Here is a 16,096-nt window from a genome sequence, read left to right on the forward strand (position 1 = left end):
TGGAGGAGAGGGAAAACTAAACACAGGATGCTGGACGAGCTAACAGCAAACTGGACTCTGCCTCTAAGACCGATTTGAATACGGAAATGGTAGGGTTCTTACATGCACATGTGGCGTATTTCATTCCCCTTGATTTGTTAAAGGAACTCCTCCTGTTCGAATGACTTAGAGCTAATGCAACATCTGTGGGAACCTGAGCATTTTGTATTTCCTATATTTGGGGAATGAGGAGAGAAAGAGCATCTAATTTTTTCATCCTCAGTGTTTCTCTTCTGCGGTCAGATATTTGCCATTTACGTTGTGGGGAAAAATTGTTTTGGAAGATGCTAAGCATCCTTAAGTCTGCAAATAGTAGCAAGTCTCCATATAGTGTCTGTACAAAATTAATTTCTGCAAATGGAAAGCATGAACTTACATAAACACAAACCTCACAGTAGCATAAAAGGCAAATAAAGCCTTATATTTTAAATGGGAAACAAATGAAGATGATCTTTGCCAACTTTATCCAGCTTTGCCCAATCGGTAGGCGCTAACAAAGCTTTACTTTTCTTTTTGGAAGATCTGCTTGCTGGGGAATGAAGAAAACACTGTGCTGTGGGAAGGATAAACCAAGACAGCTGTTTAAATTGCTTACTGTAGTATTAGGCTGTTCCTTGTACTTTTGTTTTATTGTTTGTGCATTTTTTTTTCTGTAGTATCCTAACATCGACTGGTGTATGAGGATACAAAGCAAATGGCTGGAAATATATTTGCGACCACGGCTTAATTCTCCACTCGAGCAGGCAGCGGAAGAATAGAAGAAGTTTGAGATGCGCTGCCTGGTTTAATCATCGTAAGCTTGGCTGGGCAGAGGGAGCTTTGCTTGTTACTAGGATAGCAATTACGGAAACAAAAAACAGTCTAACAGAAGCTAGCTTGTGCGTTGATACTCGCCGAGAGAGACACCAGAGACATCCATCTTCATTGTTCAAAATATAAATGGTTCACAGGAGGTCAAGTAGTAATTTCTGTCTTAAAATAATGCTGCACATTTGCCTACCTTATGCAGACTTGAAACCTTCTTTTAACTTTCTATCAATTAAAAGCAGACATGTAGACAAGCTATTGTTGAGGTAAATGACAGAATAAAGGTCACTGAGTTTCAGGGTAAGGATGGCTCAAGCTCAACCTCTCCTGAAAAAACAAACAAAAAAAGAATTGATTCATTACAGATATTTACTCTGGGAATTACAATAGTCAACAGTGAAATTCCCACTGGGTCCCGCAGCAATAATATAATTATGTATGCCACCTGGGGAGGGAAAGCCTAAGAAATGATAATGCCAAGTTGAGTCTGCCACCTTAAGCCTGCTCTTTTGCGCATTAATGTGTCTTTAATAATGTGACATATTGTTTCTCATCTAGAATATATTGGGCAATTTATTCTACACTCTTAGATATGCTGTGTGTTCTGTACTTCAAAGAACTTCAAGCCATTCTTTATCTACTTCATCAATGACAGGCAAGCTCGTATCCTGCTTTTAATGATGCCGCACGTGCATTTTTCCAGAGACGAAGCACGTTCGGGGAAGAACTGTAGAGCACAGCTCAGCAGAAGATGCGTGCTCCCATCAGATTAGGGTATCGTGGTGGTTGTTTATCAGGGTGGTACTCTTTGCAGCATGGTTTTTACCTTCTCATAGGCTTTAGCTGTAGGATGCTAATATAAAGAGCGTTTGCTGCTTACTCTATGTTAGATGCTGAGCTCTCCCGCTTCTGTCCCAGGGACGCAAGCTGCGTGGGATGACCGCGCGCCACCGGCCTCGTTGGGACGAATGGGTGTAGTACGTGCTCTGGCCCTCGGGGTGGGGAGGGCCCCCACCGTCGCATTTTTTTTATCAGTCACCACTGCGGTTCCGTCTCCTTCGGTGCCTTTCGGAAGGCCCAGGCTTAGCATTTGCGTATCGGAATATTGCAGTATCTGCGGATGTATGCGATCGTCAGAGCTGACGAGACACACCGGGGTATAAGCCGACACCGAAGGATACACTCGCTCTCCTTTCTGTGCCTAAAGGATGCTGATGAATACAAACACCGGTTCGGTGCTGTGGTAAGAGCCTACGATGAAACTTGTGGGCAAACGCTTCTTTCTGTGCTTTGGCAGAAAACAGCGCAACCCCTCTCGGTCTTTCATTGGTTAGCAGCATCAGTGTTTCTGAATAGCAAAACCACATTTACGGGTTTGGTTGTCTCCAAGTTATGCAACTTACCTCGTTTCAGAGGAGCAATGATTTCATTTGATAATAGAATGTAGCTTTGAATCTCAGACGTAGCTGCAGAGCAAAAGAAGAAAACCTGTGCTGCAGTTAACTGTTCTCAACGGTTTTCTGTCACGCAGGTTTTTAGCGTATGCCGGTATTGACTTCTGTCCTAAACGTGTACACGCCTTCACCAGGGATACGGAAATGTTAAGTTGATGACTTGCGTTACATTCTCCCCTTTCTCAAAAAGCTGAGTCCGTATCATTGCACACGTGGCAAGTTAGCTCCTCGCCCCCAATTTTCTTTTATACAAGCGTTACACAGGACTACAAGGAAGAATTTATTTCTTTTTTTCTGGAAAAAAGAGGCAACTTGCAAATCTCTGGGTCAACATCTAAAATGTACACGACATCCCACTTTACTCATTTAGCCTTCATGAATGGGTTCTGCCGGAATAAAGGCCTGGATCCCGTTTTTATAGACTACGCAGAAGTCTATCACGAAGCTGTGACTTTTGCCACACGCTTGTTAAAAATGTGCATCATAACGTGCTTTTCTGGTAGACATAGGTGCCTTCAGTAGCCAGCCTATGCTAAGACAATCTAGGCTGTGTCTTCTTCCGTGTCCTAAAGCATTTTATGCATGAAAGCACAGTATTCACAAATGGAAGCAGAGGTCATCTTCTCATCAGCAGCTAAGGCTGACAGAAGCCCAACTACAGATTTCCATACCTTATCTAAGGAATAATATATTCCCAGCTTAATATATATTAGAAAAAGGGAACTTTCACAATGCAACGTACCAAACGCTGCATTTGAGTGTCTAGTGTTACTCCTGGCCCAAACAAGTAAATGAAGAAGCGAAGATGATGGTAGCAACAGTGATTCCCTGTACTGTTGCCTTCACTTACAAGCCACGGGACTGCATGTGTTCCACGCAAAAAGACGGTTACAGCTGAACCACGTTAGCAGACTCAAAGAGAACCGTAATTAAGGCTGAAAAGCTGTTCGTGTCTTAGCTCTGGACAGTTGTCCATTTTAACAAAGGAGGTGTCAAAGGCACAAGAGGGAAAATGTGCTCAACTGCCCTTTGCGCTTCAGCAACCTCTCCCTTACGATCTTTAACTACTAAACTTTTCTCAGCTTCTGACTGCTTAGAGACCACTGCAGTTTCTCGAGCTGTTTGGTGGATCCAGACCGTAACAGGCAGCATTAACAGGCACTGTAACCGTAAGCTTCTAGCAGCCCACATTGTAAATAAGTCCGGATTTGTTGCCTTCTTGTGTAATGTTATTTCACCACAGATATTTAAGCATAGAGGCAACTGTCAGCAAGCACCTCTTGGTGACAGAGAAAAGCAGGAGGATATGTAGGAAGGTTCTGCTTTCCTAGGTCACAGACCGTGTTTTTCATTTCCGGATAACTCCGAGTTATTAACTGAAAAGTAAAGAGTCTGGCTTCATAAGGACAGTGGGGCTTGAAAAGGCTTTTGGAAATGACACTTATGGAGTCAATGAATCTAAACTAAACGAAGCACAACTGTGACATTTTTTCTCATTTCTCAGACTGTATCTAACGTAAGAAAGCTCAGAAAACAATAACGCTGTTTCCCTCAACAGAAGACAAATCCCCCCGGTGGGTTTTGCTTTGAAATAAATGGACCATTTTTTGGAGGAACGTTCACATCTTATTACTGTTTAAAAATCCTAGCACACACAGATATGTGTTCTGCAGACAGATGAGCTGTTTAGGTAAATTAGAATATTTACACGGCGATATTAGAATATATGGTTGTATGAAGTATAATTTGGTAACTGACACTGATTCCTCTAGACTTTCAAAGTGAACCGCACCAGATGCTAAAAAGGAGAAAGTAAACTAGGAGAAATAATGAAGACGCTTTTCCCATTACCTGGAATGAAGCACTAAAGTTAATAGTGCTCATTAATGACTGAATAATTTATCAAGCTGCTGGAGGTAATTGTGACTCTTCTCATTATCAAAATAGATGTCTCCTTTGCATATACCTAAGCTCTTAATCTCCATAACCTTAGTGGCAAAGAGTTCTACAGGTTAGTCCAGTATTATACGCATACATAATCTTATTTCTATGTATATTTATGTATATCTGCTGTCGTATATTTGTATTTTTTTCCAGAAGCAGTTTAAACTGTCTGCTTTTGGGTTTAACTGGCTACCTTATTTTTGGAATACAAATACAGAGCACGCTAAATAAATATGCTTATATCATTCGTTGTTTTACATACCAATACCAGGGTCATAGCCTTATCAACATTGCCCAGTCCAATCTTTACTAACTTTGCTCACGTAGTCTTTTCCTGGGGTTTCTTACAGTAATGCTAACAGATATTAGCTATGGACATAGCTGTCTTAGATTTGGATGTGGTGCTTTGCTGATTTATTTTCTAGACATTTGAGTTTGATACAGGGCAGGATAGCAACAAATAAACGTGACCGCCGTGCTACTCTCCGGGTGTACCCACTGCTCACAGGGAACAGGGGGAAATGATCTCTTTGATCACAGATGAAGTACTTGAGCAAGAGTCTGAATAAAGACTTTGCCTTGATTGATTTAATTAAATCAGTTTAGAAACTGCTTGAGCGGTGTGCATACTGCAGTGATTTAGTCAAGCTCGCATCTACGCCAGCGCTGCTACACTGGAGCGAATGTGAGCCCCCAGAATTCCATCACTATAGGCAGCGGCAAACGTTTGAAATATCAGCTAACGTGTAACGCGTTCTTATCGTTGCTGGATGTTGCTGTCAAACCTGGACTCGGCCCAGAGCATAGCTGGGCTGTCCCTAAAATCAAAATGAAAGAGCAAGCAGAAGTCGAGGGTTTCCCCTTGCTCCCACAGGATAAACAGCTGTGCCAAGCCTTGATCCTTTCTCTCCTAATCGCCTCTCGTGCTGATGCTGCTCTGATGGTGCGTGCGTGTAGAAGCACCGTCGATGCCGAATCGGCTCCATTTTCCCGTGCACCGGCTCCCCATTCGTGTTGATGAGAAGGGGAGTTGTAGCCCCATGGAAGATGCTTTTGCCATTGGGATTACTAAACTCAGTGCGGACAATGCAGCATTCCCTTTATGTCCCAGCTGGAGCGTGAAATTACAGACGATAATCGTGACTAACATCCTGGGCCGGTTGGCATCTTCTTGTCTGATCCCAGGTTTTCATGAATGGTTAGAAGTTCACAGCCTTTTAACTGTGGACAAAATCAACTAGAGACGATGCAGCATCTTCATGAGGCAGGAGGTCTGGAATAGTGACGTCACAGAAACGGTCATAATGCTAAGCAGCTTTTGACAAGACTGCCTGTAAAATTTAGGGGACAAAAAAATATATGTAGAATTTAAATGCTAAAAACCCGCGCCTGGTCTGTTTGAAGGTCTAGAGGTGAGTAGGAATCGCTCACGAATGATGAATCACTCGCTGCTAGAGAGCCAGGGTCTGGTGGCTGCAGTCTAAACCGCTCGTGCCTTTTTGTTTCTTTCTGCGCTTGTCAGCAATAACCGTGTTTATGTGGGCAGTGCCCAGGTTTTGTTCATGGCTCGTTGGACTGCTTTTACTCATCTCCTCTCAAGGACACTGCAAGTCTTAATTCATCACCCTTTCTAAAGATGAAAAGCGTTACTATTATGGGGTGACACTCCAATTAAACAATAATGACTAGGTGTAGGCATTTCGTAGAGACTAATAAAAGGCTGGAAGGAAGCGATGGGCCAAGAGCCTGCAGAGAAATTGCTATTGCAATCGTGAGCTGAGAAAAAACAAGGGAAAAAATGCAGAAAGGATTTTTTTAACAGATTACACAATTTTATTGGCATTGGAAAGCCAATGCATGCTCTGAAAAGAATGTATGTCCTGAAAGCTTGTCAGATTGTTTCAATCATCTTTCAACTTCCCAGCCAGCTTAAAAAGTGAACTTGAAAAACATGTCATGCTTTTGCTGCGTTTAGCTCACAGTCCCTCCTTCCAAACATATCCTGTCACAAATCTGTATTTATGGGCCTATGTTGGTATTTCTGCCGCACGACTCGTTTTTCCTTCTACTGTTAAAGCTAGTTTTCATGTGTTTCGAAAGCTAACCTATAGGACTTGACTGACTTTTCCATAACAATTGGAATAATTTCCTCAGTAAAGTCAACATTACAGCAGTTTGAAGGCCCATTCCAACCAAGCATAGAGGAACACGAGAGTAAATGAAAGCAGCCAGCACGTTGCAGGCTGGACCCACGGATTCTTAAGGTCTGTGACATCTTTGCTACATGTCACATTAAACCGGATTGAGTTAGTGTTTCCTTGTCCTGAATGCATAGGTAGAAATACAGAGTTGAGAAGAACCTGCTGAGCTCCTCTGTCACCATGCACTAAGGAATATCACGCGTATCTACAACTCAACTTTAATCTTTTCTGAACCGATACTTGTCTATTCACCCTTTAAAAAAACCCAAGTGAAACACTGAAAAGTTTAAAGCTTCTACAACCTTTTCGATAAGGGTACCGCGTTTAATGAGTTTTCTTCTATTGCTTCCTTACCCTAATTATAGCAAAGGTTTTCCCACTGTCTAGTTTAAATTTTCTCTCCTGTAAATTAAGACAAATTGTTGTCTTCCTAGGAGTAAATATTGAGAAACATTGATCAATTTCTTGTAATTAACAGCCTTTCCATCACAGAAAATTAACTCACTCTTTTCTCCTCCTCTCTTCTCCAGAGGAATACGACTTGTTGAACCTCTCTTCAGAGGACATCCTTTCTAAACTTCTCGTATTTGCTACATTTCTCTGAACTAACTGATCTTAAAGAACTTGTCTTAACGTGGGATACCCAAAATGGGATGTGGTCCTCCAGATGAAGCCTCAGCAGATTAATTAATTACCTTCATGTCCTACAGATGTCATCTCTTTCAGTATGGACTGAATTTTGCCTTTGTTTCTCTATTGCAGATTTCCGTTCGGACTGTGAGCCGCTGTAGCCCTCAGACCCTTTTTGATAGACTCGCTCCTTTGACAGATACTTCTAATTTTGTACTTAAGAATTTTTCTTCCTCTCGCCCTTAGCTATTGCATTTGTATTTCTTGAATCCTATCGGGCTATTTTCAGACCATTTCTCCATTTCTAAAGATCCCGCTGACTCTGGATTCTCCCCTCCAAATTACTTTCAGCTCCTCTCAGGTACCGAGCCATCAAAACAGTTTGGAAGCGTACATTGTTCCGCCATGCAGGCTATCCAGTAATCTCAAATAAAATCCATCCCGGTGGAGACTACTGCAGTGCCCCAGTTCACAGTCAAACAGACAACGGTAGCCCTAACAGGCGTTCTTCCACATCTTTCTATAATCCTTTAAAATGTTTCCGTCTCAGATTTTTATATCGTTTCCTTACCAAGCTGCCCGTCTTTCCACTGCATCAGAAAATGTTGCTGCTAAGTAAGTCTGTCATGTACCTTTTGGAAGTCATCAGGTGTCCTGCGCTCCTTTATTCCTTGACTTACTATCCCAAGGTCCCATCCATAAGCATCGCGATGCTTGATGAAGTTTTCTGAAGTCCCTCACCCGTGCTTTGCCACTGCTACTCCTTTCTTTACATGGTGAGCTTAATCGTTTTGTGATCACTTTCATTCCATACGCTTCCCTCTTCCCGATTTACAACTACTTTCAACATATTATTCAAAACCAGATCCAACATAGTTCTTCCCCTCATCATCTTCTCTGCTTTCCAGAACGGAAAGTTATTCCCATCTCGTGCCAAAGACTTATCTATCCTATTTAATATGCGCTTGGGCTGCAGAGCATGAAATGACAGTCATTAGGACGTGCAATAGCTCTGTCTCCACCTTTTTGCATAGTGGAACAATGGACAGCCTACTTCAGGAAAGGCTATTGCAAAATTGTGAACAAGTGCTACAATATTTCTGTACCTACTTAGATCTGGCATAAACTTGCAGCAATCCTCTTTTCTCCATCTTTCCCACTACCTCTGTTGCGGCACGTAACTTCAGCTAGGCTAGCGGCAGATAAAATTCTTCCCTTTCCTTAGCCTGGATGCAAACGCTATTGGCTAAACAACTCGCAAAAGTCTTAATGATTTTTCTAACCAAACAAAGCTAAAACGAGAGTTCGTGCCTCCGCAGTATTTCAAATCTACTTTCAGCAAAGAGCTTGTGAGTGGAAATAACACGTTTGTAAAATTAAACAATTGAAAAGCAACCTAACTGTGTTTATAAGTGGGCTTTTAAAGGTACGAGTCAGCCAGCACCGACATCTGTAGTCACTGTAGTTGCACCATTTCGATGTTTTAACGTGCATCAGCACAGAGACTGTTGGTTGTAACCCAAAAGCCATTCTTACTTCCCAGGCTCTCAGTTCCAAGGATTTTTTCCCCTCCCTTCAAGCTTATAAGACTATATAAAGAAGTAAGTATTTTTAGCATAAGGACTGATGACCGGGGATATTCTTGCAGTTCTCTGAGACTCAAAAAATACACGGGGGGAAAAAAAGTCCATTGCTCGTTTTATAGAGCAACTATAACAGTAAAACCTATCTCTGCAAACAGGGTAAAGAGAAAATGGTTTGAAATAAAATAATTTCTTGAACCTCAGTGGTTGTGGCTTTTCCATGACTTTTTACTGCTACAAGTAATTTTGGGGCATACCTATGCCTCTGGGGGTTTTCGGTGACGCTGACGCTTGCATTTTCTTTGTGCTATAGAATGATGTATTTACATCTCAAAGGTACTTAAATGAAGGACGCTACATTCTAATTTGTACGCTGCTGAAATTAAGCTATGATTCAGACTTGCCATTTGTGCTTGACCTTCACCTTTTGTCCTTTTTTTTTTATCTCAATAGCAGTGGTAGAAGCAGGAGAGCAGCATTAGCGTTGCAATTTGGGCTTTCCAGTTTTCTCCTAACAAAGTTTAGCTTTCAGGAAGGGGAACGTTGTGCCACCAGCCAGATCGCTGTGGACTATCAGCAGGCCCTTTACAAACCGTTATATACCACGGTTTAAGAATATCTGAGAAAGGCCACGTGTTTTAGTCACACGCCTAACTTTTTTTTCAAGGAAGAAAGTCACTTTCTGAGACTTACTCATTAACGAAGTTAGGATGGTGGCCTTCCTTCAAAAGGCTGCACAGAGCACACTTCATTCCTGTAAGAGAAACTTTGTAGACGCCTTCAGGGCTGCAAAGGTTAGTTGTTAAAGCGAGGGTGAAATCAGGTTTTGTTTATAAGAGCGAATGAAATCAACTAGACTGCCGGTGAGCTGGGACTACCCAGAAGAAGCCTGGGCAACAGAAGGCAGGGACGAGTTCGACGTCAAGAAGTCAAACATGGGTCTAAGAAGGCTCTTACAAAGCGAGCAGGAACATGTTACCCTATCAAACGAAGCAAGCGTCCCGGTGATCAGGACAAACACAGGAGGCCGTTCTTGTCCAGAAAGGAAGCAGATTGTTATTGACGTGAAGCAATTCACCAGGTCAAGATGCAAACTATTCTCAGCCTGTTATAACCTCTTTCCTCTACCTTCCTCTAGGATTTCTACCTAGGACGCTTACAGATACATCTGCCTTTATGTTTTCCCCGCTTTCTCTTGCTGTTTTTAACCGGCCGAGGGTTGTCATATCAACAAGCAATTTATATTTTGTTTGGTCCCCACGCGGGCTGTAGTACAAATGACCGATTCTCGCGTCGCAATAAAAGACTCTTGACCTCGGCGCCAACGAGAGTTGCGCTGGGTGTCACCAAAGCTGATGCCAGCTATTTGTACCTTAAATACTTTCACCAGCTCGCTCCGCAGTTTGTTTCCATTTTAATGTCAGAAATCAGTGACTTAGTTGTTTTCCACAGCTCCTTTTGTTTCTTTCCTGATTAGAATAGCTGATAGAAACGGAAATGAATGAAAATTTGTCTCTGTTCACAAGGTCAATGCAAAGCCTCCACCGCTGCTCAGATCTTCAAAACCGGAGGAGACGTCAGAGAACGCGCTTGCTTTCTAGCTGGTTTGTGCCATCCCTCTGCACCGAGTGATTTCAGTCTTTTTCTGTGTTTGTTTGTTTGTTTGTTTGTTTGTTTGTTTGTTTTTCCCACGTCAACATATTTTCCATGCCAACGTGTTTCACAACATACCAAAATCTTTCTGCTATTTTGTATATATAGTTAAGCAAACAAAAAAAGCCTTTCATTACTACTACTGCCGCTGAGACGCGGAGCCGGGATATGACTTGATCCTAGAAAAAAGCAAAACCAAATCCAAACCAGTTGTCTCCTGGGGTTTCCTTAGCTTTTAGCTCATCATAAACATTGTGCCTGGCTTTAGTAACTGTGTCTAAAACAGACTCCATCAGGGTCAGCAGTATGAAACTGAGACACGGTATTTAGTAAGATAGGAAGAATGTATAGCTACTTCTCTGTATAAAATGATGTTTCTCACGGCTCCCAGGGGACCAGAAGGAAAACAAACATGCAACAATGAGGCGGTAAAAGGGAAAAAAGAATTAAAAGTGCTTATTGGGAAAACCTTCCCTCTGGCAGTGCTTTGTTCACACTGACTGAATTATTACAAAATAGGAAATAACCCTCACATACCCGAATAAAGACAAAAAAATTCTGCTGCAGTAATTGCTGAACACTTGAGAGTCTGCATGACAAAGACACAGATCCGTGTGTTTTAAATGAAGGAGAAGAATAATGAAGTGACACTTAAAAAAAAATTTTATTACGTAAAGGACATATTTCTAGAAAATTAGAATTTGTTTTCTTTCCTTTCTAACACTCAGCTTGGGTAATCAGAATGAAATGAGTTGGTCCAGAAACAGCAAGAGACAATTCCAAAACAACACTCACACAAAGAAAGTTTTCCACTTCTGTCTTGCCTTCGTAACTACTTTCTGTAAGGGATATTTAATATTTTTGCAGGAAGCTGCTTTATTCTCACGGGATTGATTTAAAACCAATTTATGCGTTGTACAGAGGAAAGAGTCATGAGTAGGGAGAGATGTAAGGAGAGAAATGCTTAAGAAACGGTAATCAAGGCAAAGGCATTTGAACTATTCAGCAGTTTAAAGAGGATTAAATCATCACGTTTCAAACTCCAAGCACTGCCGTTTCATTTTCAAGCAGTGTTCCCACCTAGAACTTTCCTCCACAAATCTTCCAAGTTTTTTACAACGGAGTAAATAATCGCTACGCTAATTTTATAGATGGGAAAATTCTTCATATATGGAGGCGAAGCAGCACACTTAAAGCTGCCTTATCCTGGTTTTATAGGTGGGAAACTTTTTTGTATACTGAGGTGAAGCATCATGCTTAAGGCTGTCTGGCAGCCAAGAGTCGGGAGAGGGACCCAGATTTCCAGCACTCTGAAATAAAGTCACGGGTACGTTATCTGACACAAGCTGTGACTCTCGCCGTCTTGACACTGCGAATACAATTACTGTTGTATTAAAAAACAACTCCGGAGGTTTGCTTTTCTGAAACGAACTGAGAGAAGTTTCAAGATGCGCATTACGTGCTGAATAAAGACAATAAGCGGAATAACTCATATGCCATTATAGATCTGCCATTACACAATTATTTCAAAAGGAAGAACGTATCAGCATTTTAGAAGCCAGGCAATTAAAGACAGGAAGAAGCAAGGCGTACCGATATTGTGACGGAGACGTACACAGCGTGTGACTGGGACTTTTTTGTTTTCTCTCCCGTTTTCATGCAGTGAAAGTTCACTGTTGACTCCACAGCCATAAAAAGCAGAAGCTGACCTTTATTGCTCTTTTACTTTTTTGATAATGAAAGCCGAATATCTCCTTCATGATTCATCGAGTCGAAGGTTTAAGAAAAAACCATTATATAGCAACCCCTCCCCCCCCAATAATGATAACGGGTATCTCGGCTTCAGTGCAGCCTCTGCTTTGAGATTCCCCATCTTCTCCACCTTTGCAGTTGATCTCTCCTCACTTTAGGATTCACACTTCTGATGTTCTGTGCTTTGTCGCTGGATTTTTCTTCACGCCATCTACTGTTTCCCATCAACCAGAAAATAACTGTGCTTGTGGCTACTTTCAAGGCTTTAACATTAATTTTCTGTTTTTTTTTTTTTTTTAAGCAGTGCAAAGACTTTTCCGATCTGTTTGTCACACTGTCAAGCATGCATCGCATTCAATAGGCTGGTTTTACTGCAGGCGTTCCAGATGCAGGAGACGGAAGCACCTCTGCTCTGCCTGAACCAAACGAGAGGTTTCATTCCAGCAAGGGAGAGCAAAGTTTACTTTGGGTTTCATACCTTGAGTGAAAGAAGTCTCACAACTCTTCCTTTCTGGAAACTAATATATCTTCTAGAAACGTCAAAATCTCATTCCGCTGAGGCGGGGAATTAAATCAAAGTCAGCGGGCCTATTCTCGTATTCAAAATTATCACTCATTTACCTGCTTGGAGGATCGGGCCCGTATTTTTTAAGTGATCTTTCAAAATCGTCTCTGTTTTTTAACTTTATTGGCCTATACTTAATAAAAGGGAATCCTTAACACGAAATCTCCTCGCAACGTGCTGGCGTCTTACAGAAAAAGACCACTTGGGTGCCAAGTTTGCGATTAGATGGGCTGTGGAACATCGTAAGGTAGCTGCAGCCTGGCTCTTGCGGATTACTCACGAGAGACTAGTAGTTCTGCGGCCACCTACGCGTTCATGACCGCAACTCGGTGCGCAATACCGATGTACTTATTTGCCGGCGATGCCTAGGAGTTGACCTCCACGTCCTGTAGTATGTCAGGACAGAGATTAGTAGCGTTAATCCCAGCATAAAAAGAGCGCTCATTTTGTCCGGCCTATAAATAACTCAAGCAATAATTCAATCTCTTTAAAAAGAACTAAAATACACAGGCAGGGATAGGGACCCCCAAAACAAATAAAATCTAACCAGCTAACCTAAAAGCCAATCCTACCTCTTGCAGTGACTTTTAGAAAAGACGTTATTTTTACTGAGGACAAGCAAAATTGTATTACTTGCTGGCATTAAACTTAGGTGCTTTTAACCTAGCTGCATTTTTTCTCAAAGGCATAGCTGAAAGCCTATATCTAAGGAGTGCAGGCATGTATCACTGTAAGAACGCCCTCATTAAGGAAACGCTGCTGATCACGCCATTCCTCTCACAGTACTCTGTCCCTTTCATCTGCAGTCAAAACACCTTTCTCTTCTAAGGAAAACTGTGAATTAGAGTCTCTATATGCTGCTGAAAAATTGATCTCCCGTTACTGGAAGGATGGCAACGACTGCACAGATAGGGGACTACTCATGCAAATAGCTGTATCAGTGCTTTCAATGTATGACACGTTGTCACTGCGATAGAGAAATATTGTCATTGTTACCGACTAAGAGGACGGCATTATGATTAAGTCAAAACTAATTTGATTATTGAAACGTTGTTATCCCAAAGATTTAAGCTTCTGACTTCTGCAGAGATTTTATTGAACCGATGGCTGCAATCGATATCCATCCCAAACCTAGGTGTCTACTGTGAAAGGCTGCGCTGTTAAATTCCCTCTATAGATGCCAAAAATGCAGCTTCATTCATTCATATGAGCGACTGACAGGAGATCCTGTATCAGTTTTGGTTTTATGGTATGATGTCATTCGGCAAGGGAAGAAAGAAATGCACGAGTGCCTAATTTGTATTTGCACAGGGGGGGCTACCCAAGGAGATCAGGCTTGGAACGAAGTTACCTTTTCAACGACTCGCCTCTCTCACCATTTGTGCGTGACTAGGATCACTGGTTAAGTACAAAAACTGGCTGTCATTGGCATTGAGGAGTTTGAAATTTGGTTTCAGTCTGAACGTGACTTTGAATTGGAAATTTGAGAGAAGTGATTTGGAAGCGCAGGGTGTTTCCCGAGCGTTGTTTCTAAGGGACTGTGACAAATATTGCCTTAAATAGCCACGCTTGCCGTCTAGCAGCACAGTGAGAACGACGTACCTTACAGTCAGCGGCTCCCTGGCTGCCGCGGCTCCGCGCCTTTCCCATCGAGCTGATAAACTTAAGCAAGGGACTGGGGGACACAAGGCTTCTTGCGGTTCAGAAACTGTTTTTCAAATACGGTTCTTATTTTCCTGAGAATTTCACAGGTGAAACAAAGCTCATGTTGGAAAATTCCCAGGGTTGCTTTGTCAGTGTCTATGGGGAAGAACTCCACGGACGGTACATTTCACACTGGGAAATTTACAGCTGATGTTTTCCTGTTCAGATCCAGCCTTTTACCACTTCCTTTCAGTCAGTTAACTCCTAACCTCTCCTTAGTGCATGCGTGGAGACCCACCACTGGGAATTTACACTCGTCGTTAACGCTTTTTACAGTTACTCCAGTTACTACTGGAAGCGCTCTGCAGACCACAGAGGTTCCACAGGCAACGGCCGGCCTGACCAGGGCGTGCGGAGCCGTTTTTACCACAGCTCTGCTTTCCCCCGCCGCCCCCGCACCTCGCCGGGCTGCGCCTCTCCGCGGGCCCCCGCTCCCGAGGGCCCGTCCCGCCGCGGCTGGGTCAGCCCAGCGCCACCAGCGCCCTGAGGCGGCCGGGGCCGAGGGGCGGCCCGCCCCGCGCGCCTTTCCCTCAGCGTCGCCTCAGGGGGGGAAGGCGCGAAGCGGGCACGGCCGTTGCAGCCCCTAACGGTCGCCGCGCGCGCACGGAGGGGCGCGAGGGAGAGCGCGCGACGGGCCGCCCGACGCGCCTCGCTCCCCCCCGCGCCCGCTCCACGTGCTCGCCCCGGGCTGAGCACCTCACTTCCGGGCGGGGGGGGTGTGGGGGGGTGGGGAGCCGGCGCCGCGCATGCGCGGTGGCGCCGCGCCCGGGCGAGGCGGTCTCTGCCGGCGGCGGGCGCGCTCCCTCCCCGCCCCGGCCGCCGCGGGGCTGTGGCCGGGCTGCGCCCGCCCCCTTCCTCCTCCTCCTCCTCCTTCGCCGCCGCCGCCGCCTCACGGAGCGGCGAACCGGGCGAGCGGGTGGGGAGAAGCGGGGCGGGGGCGGCATGTGAAGCGGGGCAGCCCCCTCCCCGCTCCGGCCAGCCCCTGGGCAGCGGCCGCCGCCCGGCGGGCTTCTTCCTCGGCCGCCGCCTGCGCCCCGCGCCCCGTCCGGCGGGGCCCCGCTCGCCATGAAGAAGTTTTCTCGGATGCCCAAGTCCGAGGGGAGCGGCGGCGGCGGCGGGACGGCGGGGGTCGGCTCCGGCGGCGGGGGCGGCGGGGGCGGCGGCGTCGCCTTGGGCAAGGTGTTCGCCGTCGGGCGCTACCAGGTCACCCCCGAGGAGCTGCTGGCGGAAGGTAACGGCCGGGGACCGGGCCGGGCCCTGCGCGGGGCCGGGGCGCGGGGAGGCAGCGGCGGAGGCCGGGCGCGGCCCTGGGGGCGGGCGGGGGCCCGCTGCCCCGCTCCCCGCCGCCGCGGGCTCCCCCTCCCCGTCCGCAGCCGGTGGAGGGGGTTTGGGGTTTCCTTTTTTCCTTGTTTCGGTGGGTGCCTGGGGCTCCTTGGGTGGCTTAGAGTTTGCTGGCGCGGCGAGCGAACCGGTGCGGGGTGGCCGGGAGAGCGGCTCGCTGCCCGCGGGGCCGGGGCTTCCCCGGGGCGGAGCGGCCGGGCTCGGCGGCGGCGGCGGGGCCGCTGCCTGGGAGCAGGGCGGCTTCACCCTGCGGCAGGCTTTTGCCAGCTAATCTGAAAAAAAAAGAAAAAAAACCCAAAACAAACCAAACAGAAAATAAAAGCCGTGGTCCTCCTTGCTGGCACGCAGTAGCTTTCTGGCAGGGTGACGAGTGAAGTTGCAGTGTTAGCAACTTCTGCTGTGCAGAGCCGCTGTCCTCCCCGT

At 45.2% G+C, this 16,096-nt stretch overlaps 1 protein-coding gene across 8 annotated transcripts in view; it reads left to right on the forward strand.

The window, feature by feature from the left end:
* Nucleotides 1-15,264: 15,264 nt before the first annotated feature.
* The window catches only part of BMP2K (BMP2 inducible kinase), a 65,779-nt gene continuing 64,947 nt past the window's right edge, over nt 15,265-16,096 (forward strand). For all 8 annotated transcript variants that reach the window (XR_015699772.1, XM_087736866.1, XM_087736869.1 and 5 more), the window contains exon 1: nt 15,265-15,563. Coding sequence is in view for 7 of the 8 variants with exons in the window: in XM_087736866.1 (XP_087592992.1) it covers nt 15,398-15,563 (166 nt within the window). In the remaining variant the exon portion in view is untranslated. The remainder of the gene's footprint in view (nt 15,564-16,096) is intronic.

Source organism: Nipponia nippon, unplaced genomic scaffold (genome assembly GCF_047370975.1).
Source record: "Nipponia nippon isolate SJK-2023a ecotype South Korea unplaced genomic scaffold, ASM4737097v1 scaffold_6, whole genome shotgun sequence".
NCBI classification, from domain to species: domain Eukaryota; kingdom Metazoa; phylum Chordata; class Aves; order Pelecaniformes; family Threskiornithidae; genus Nipponia; species Nipponia nippon.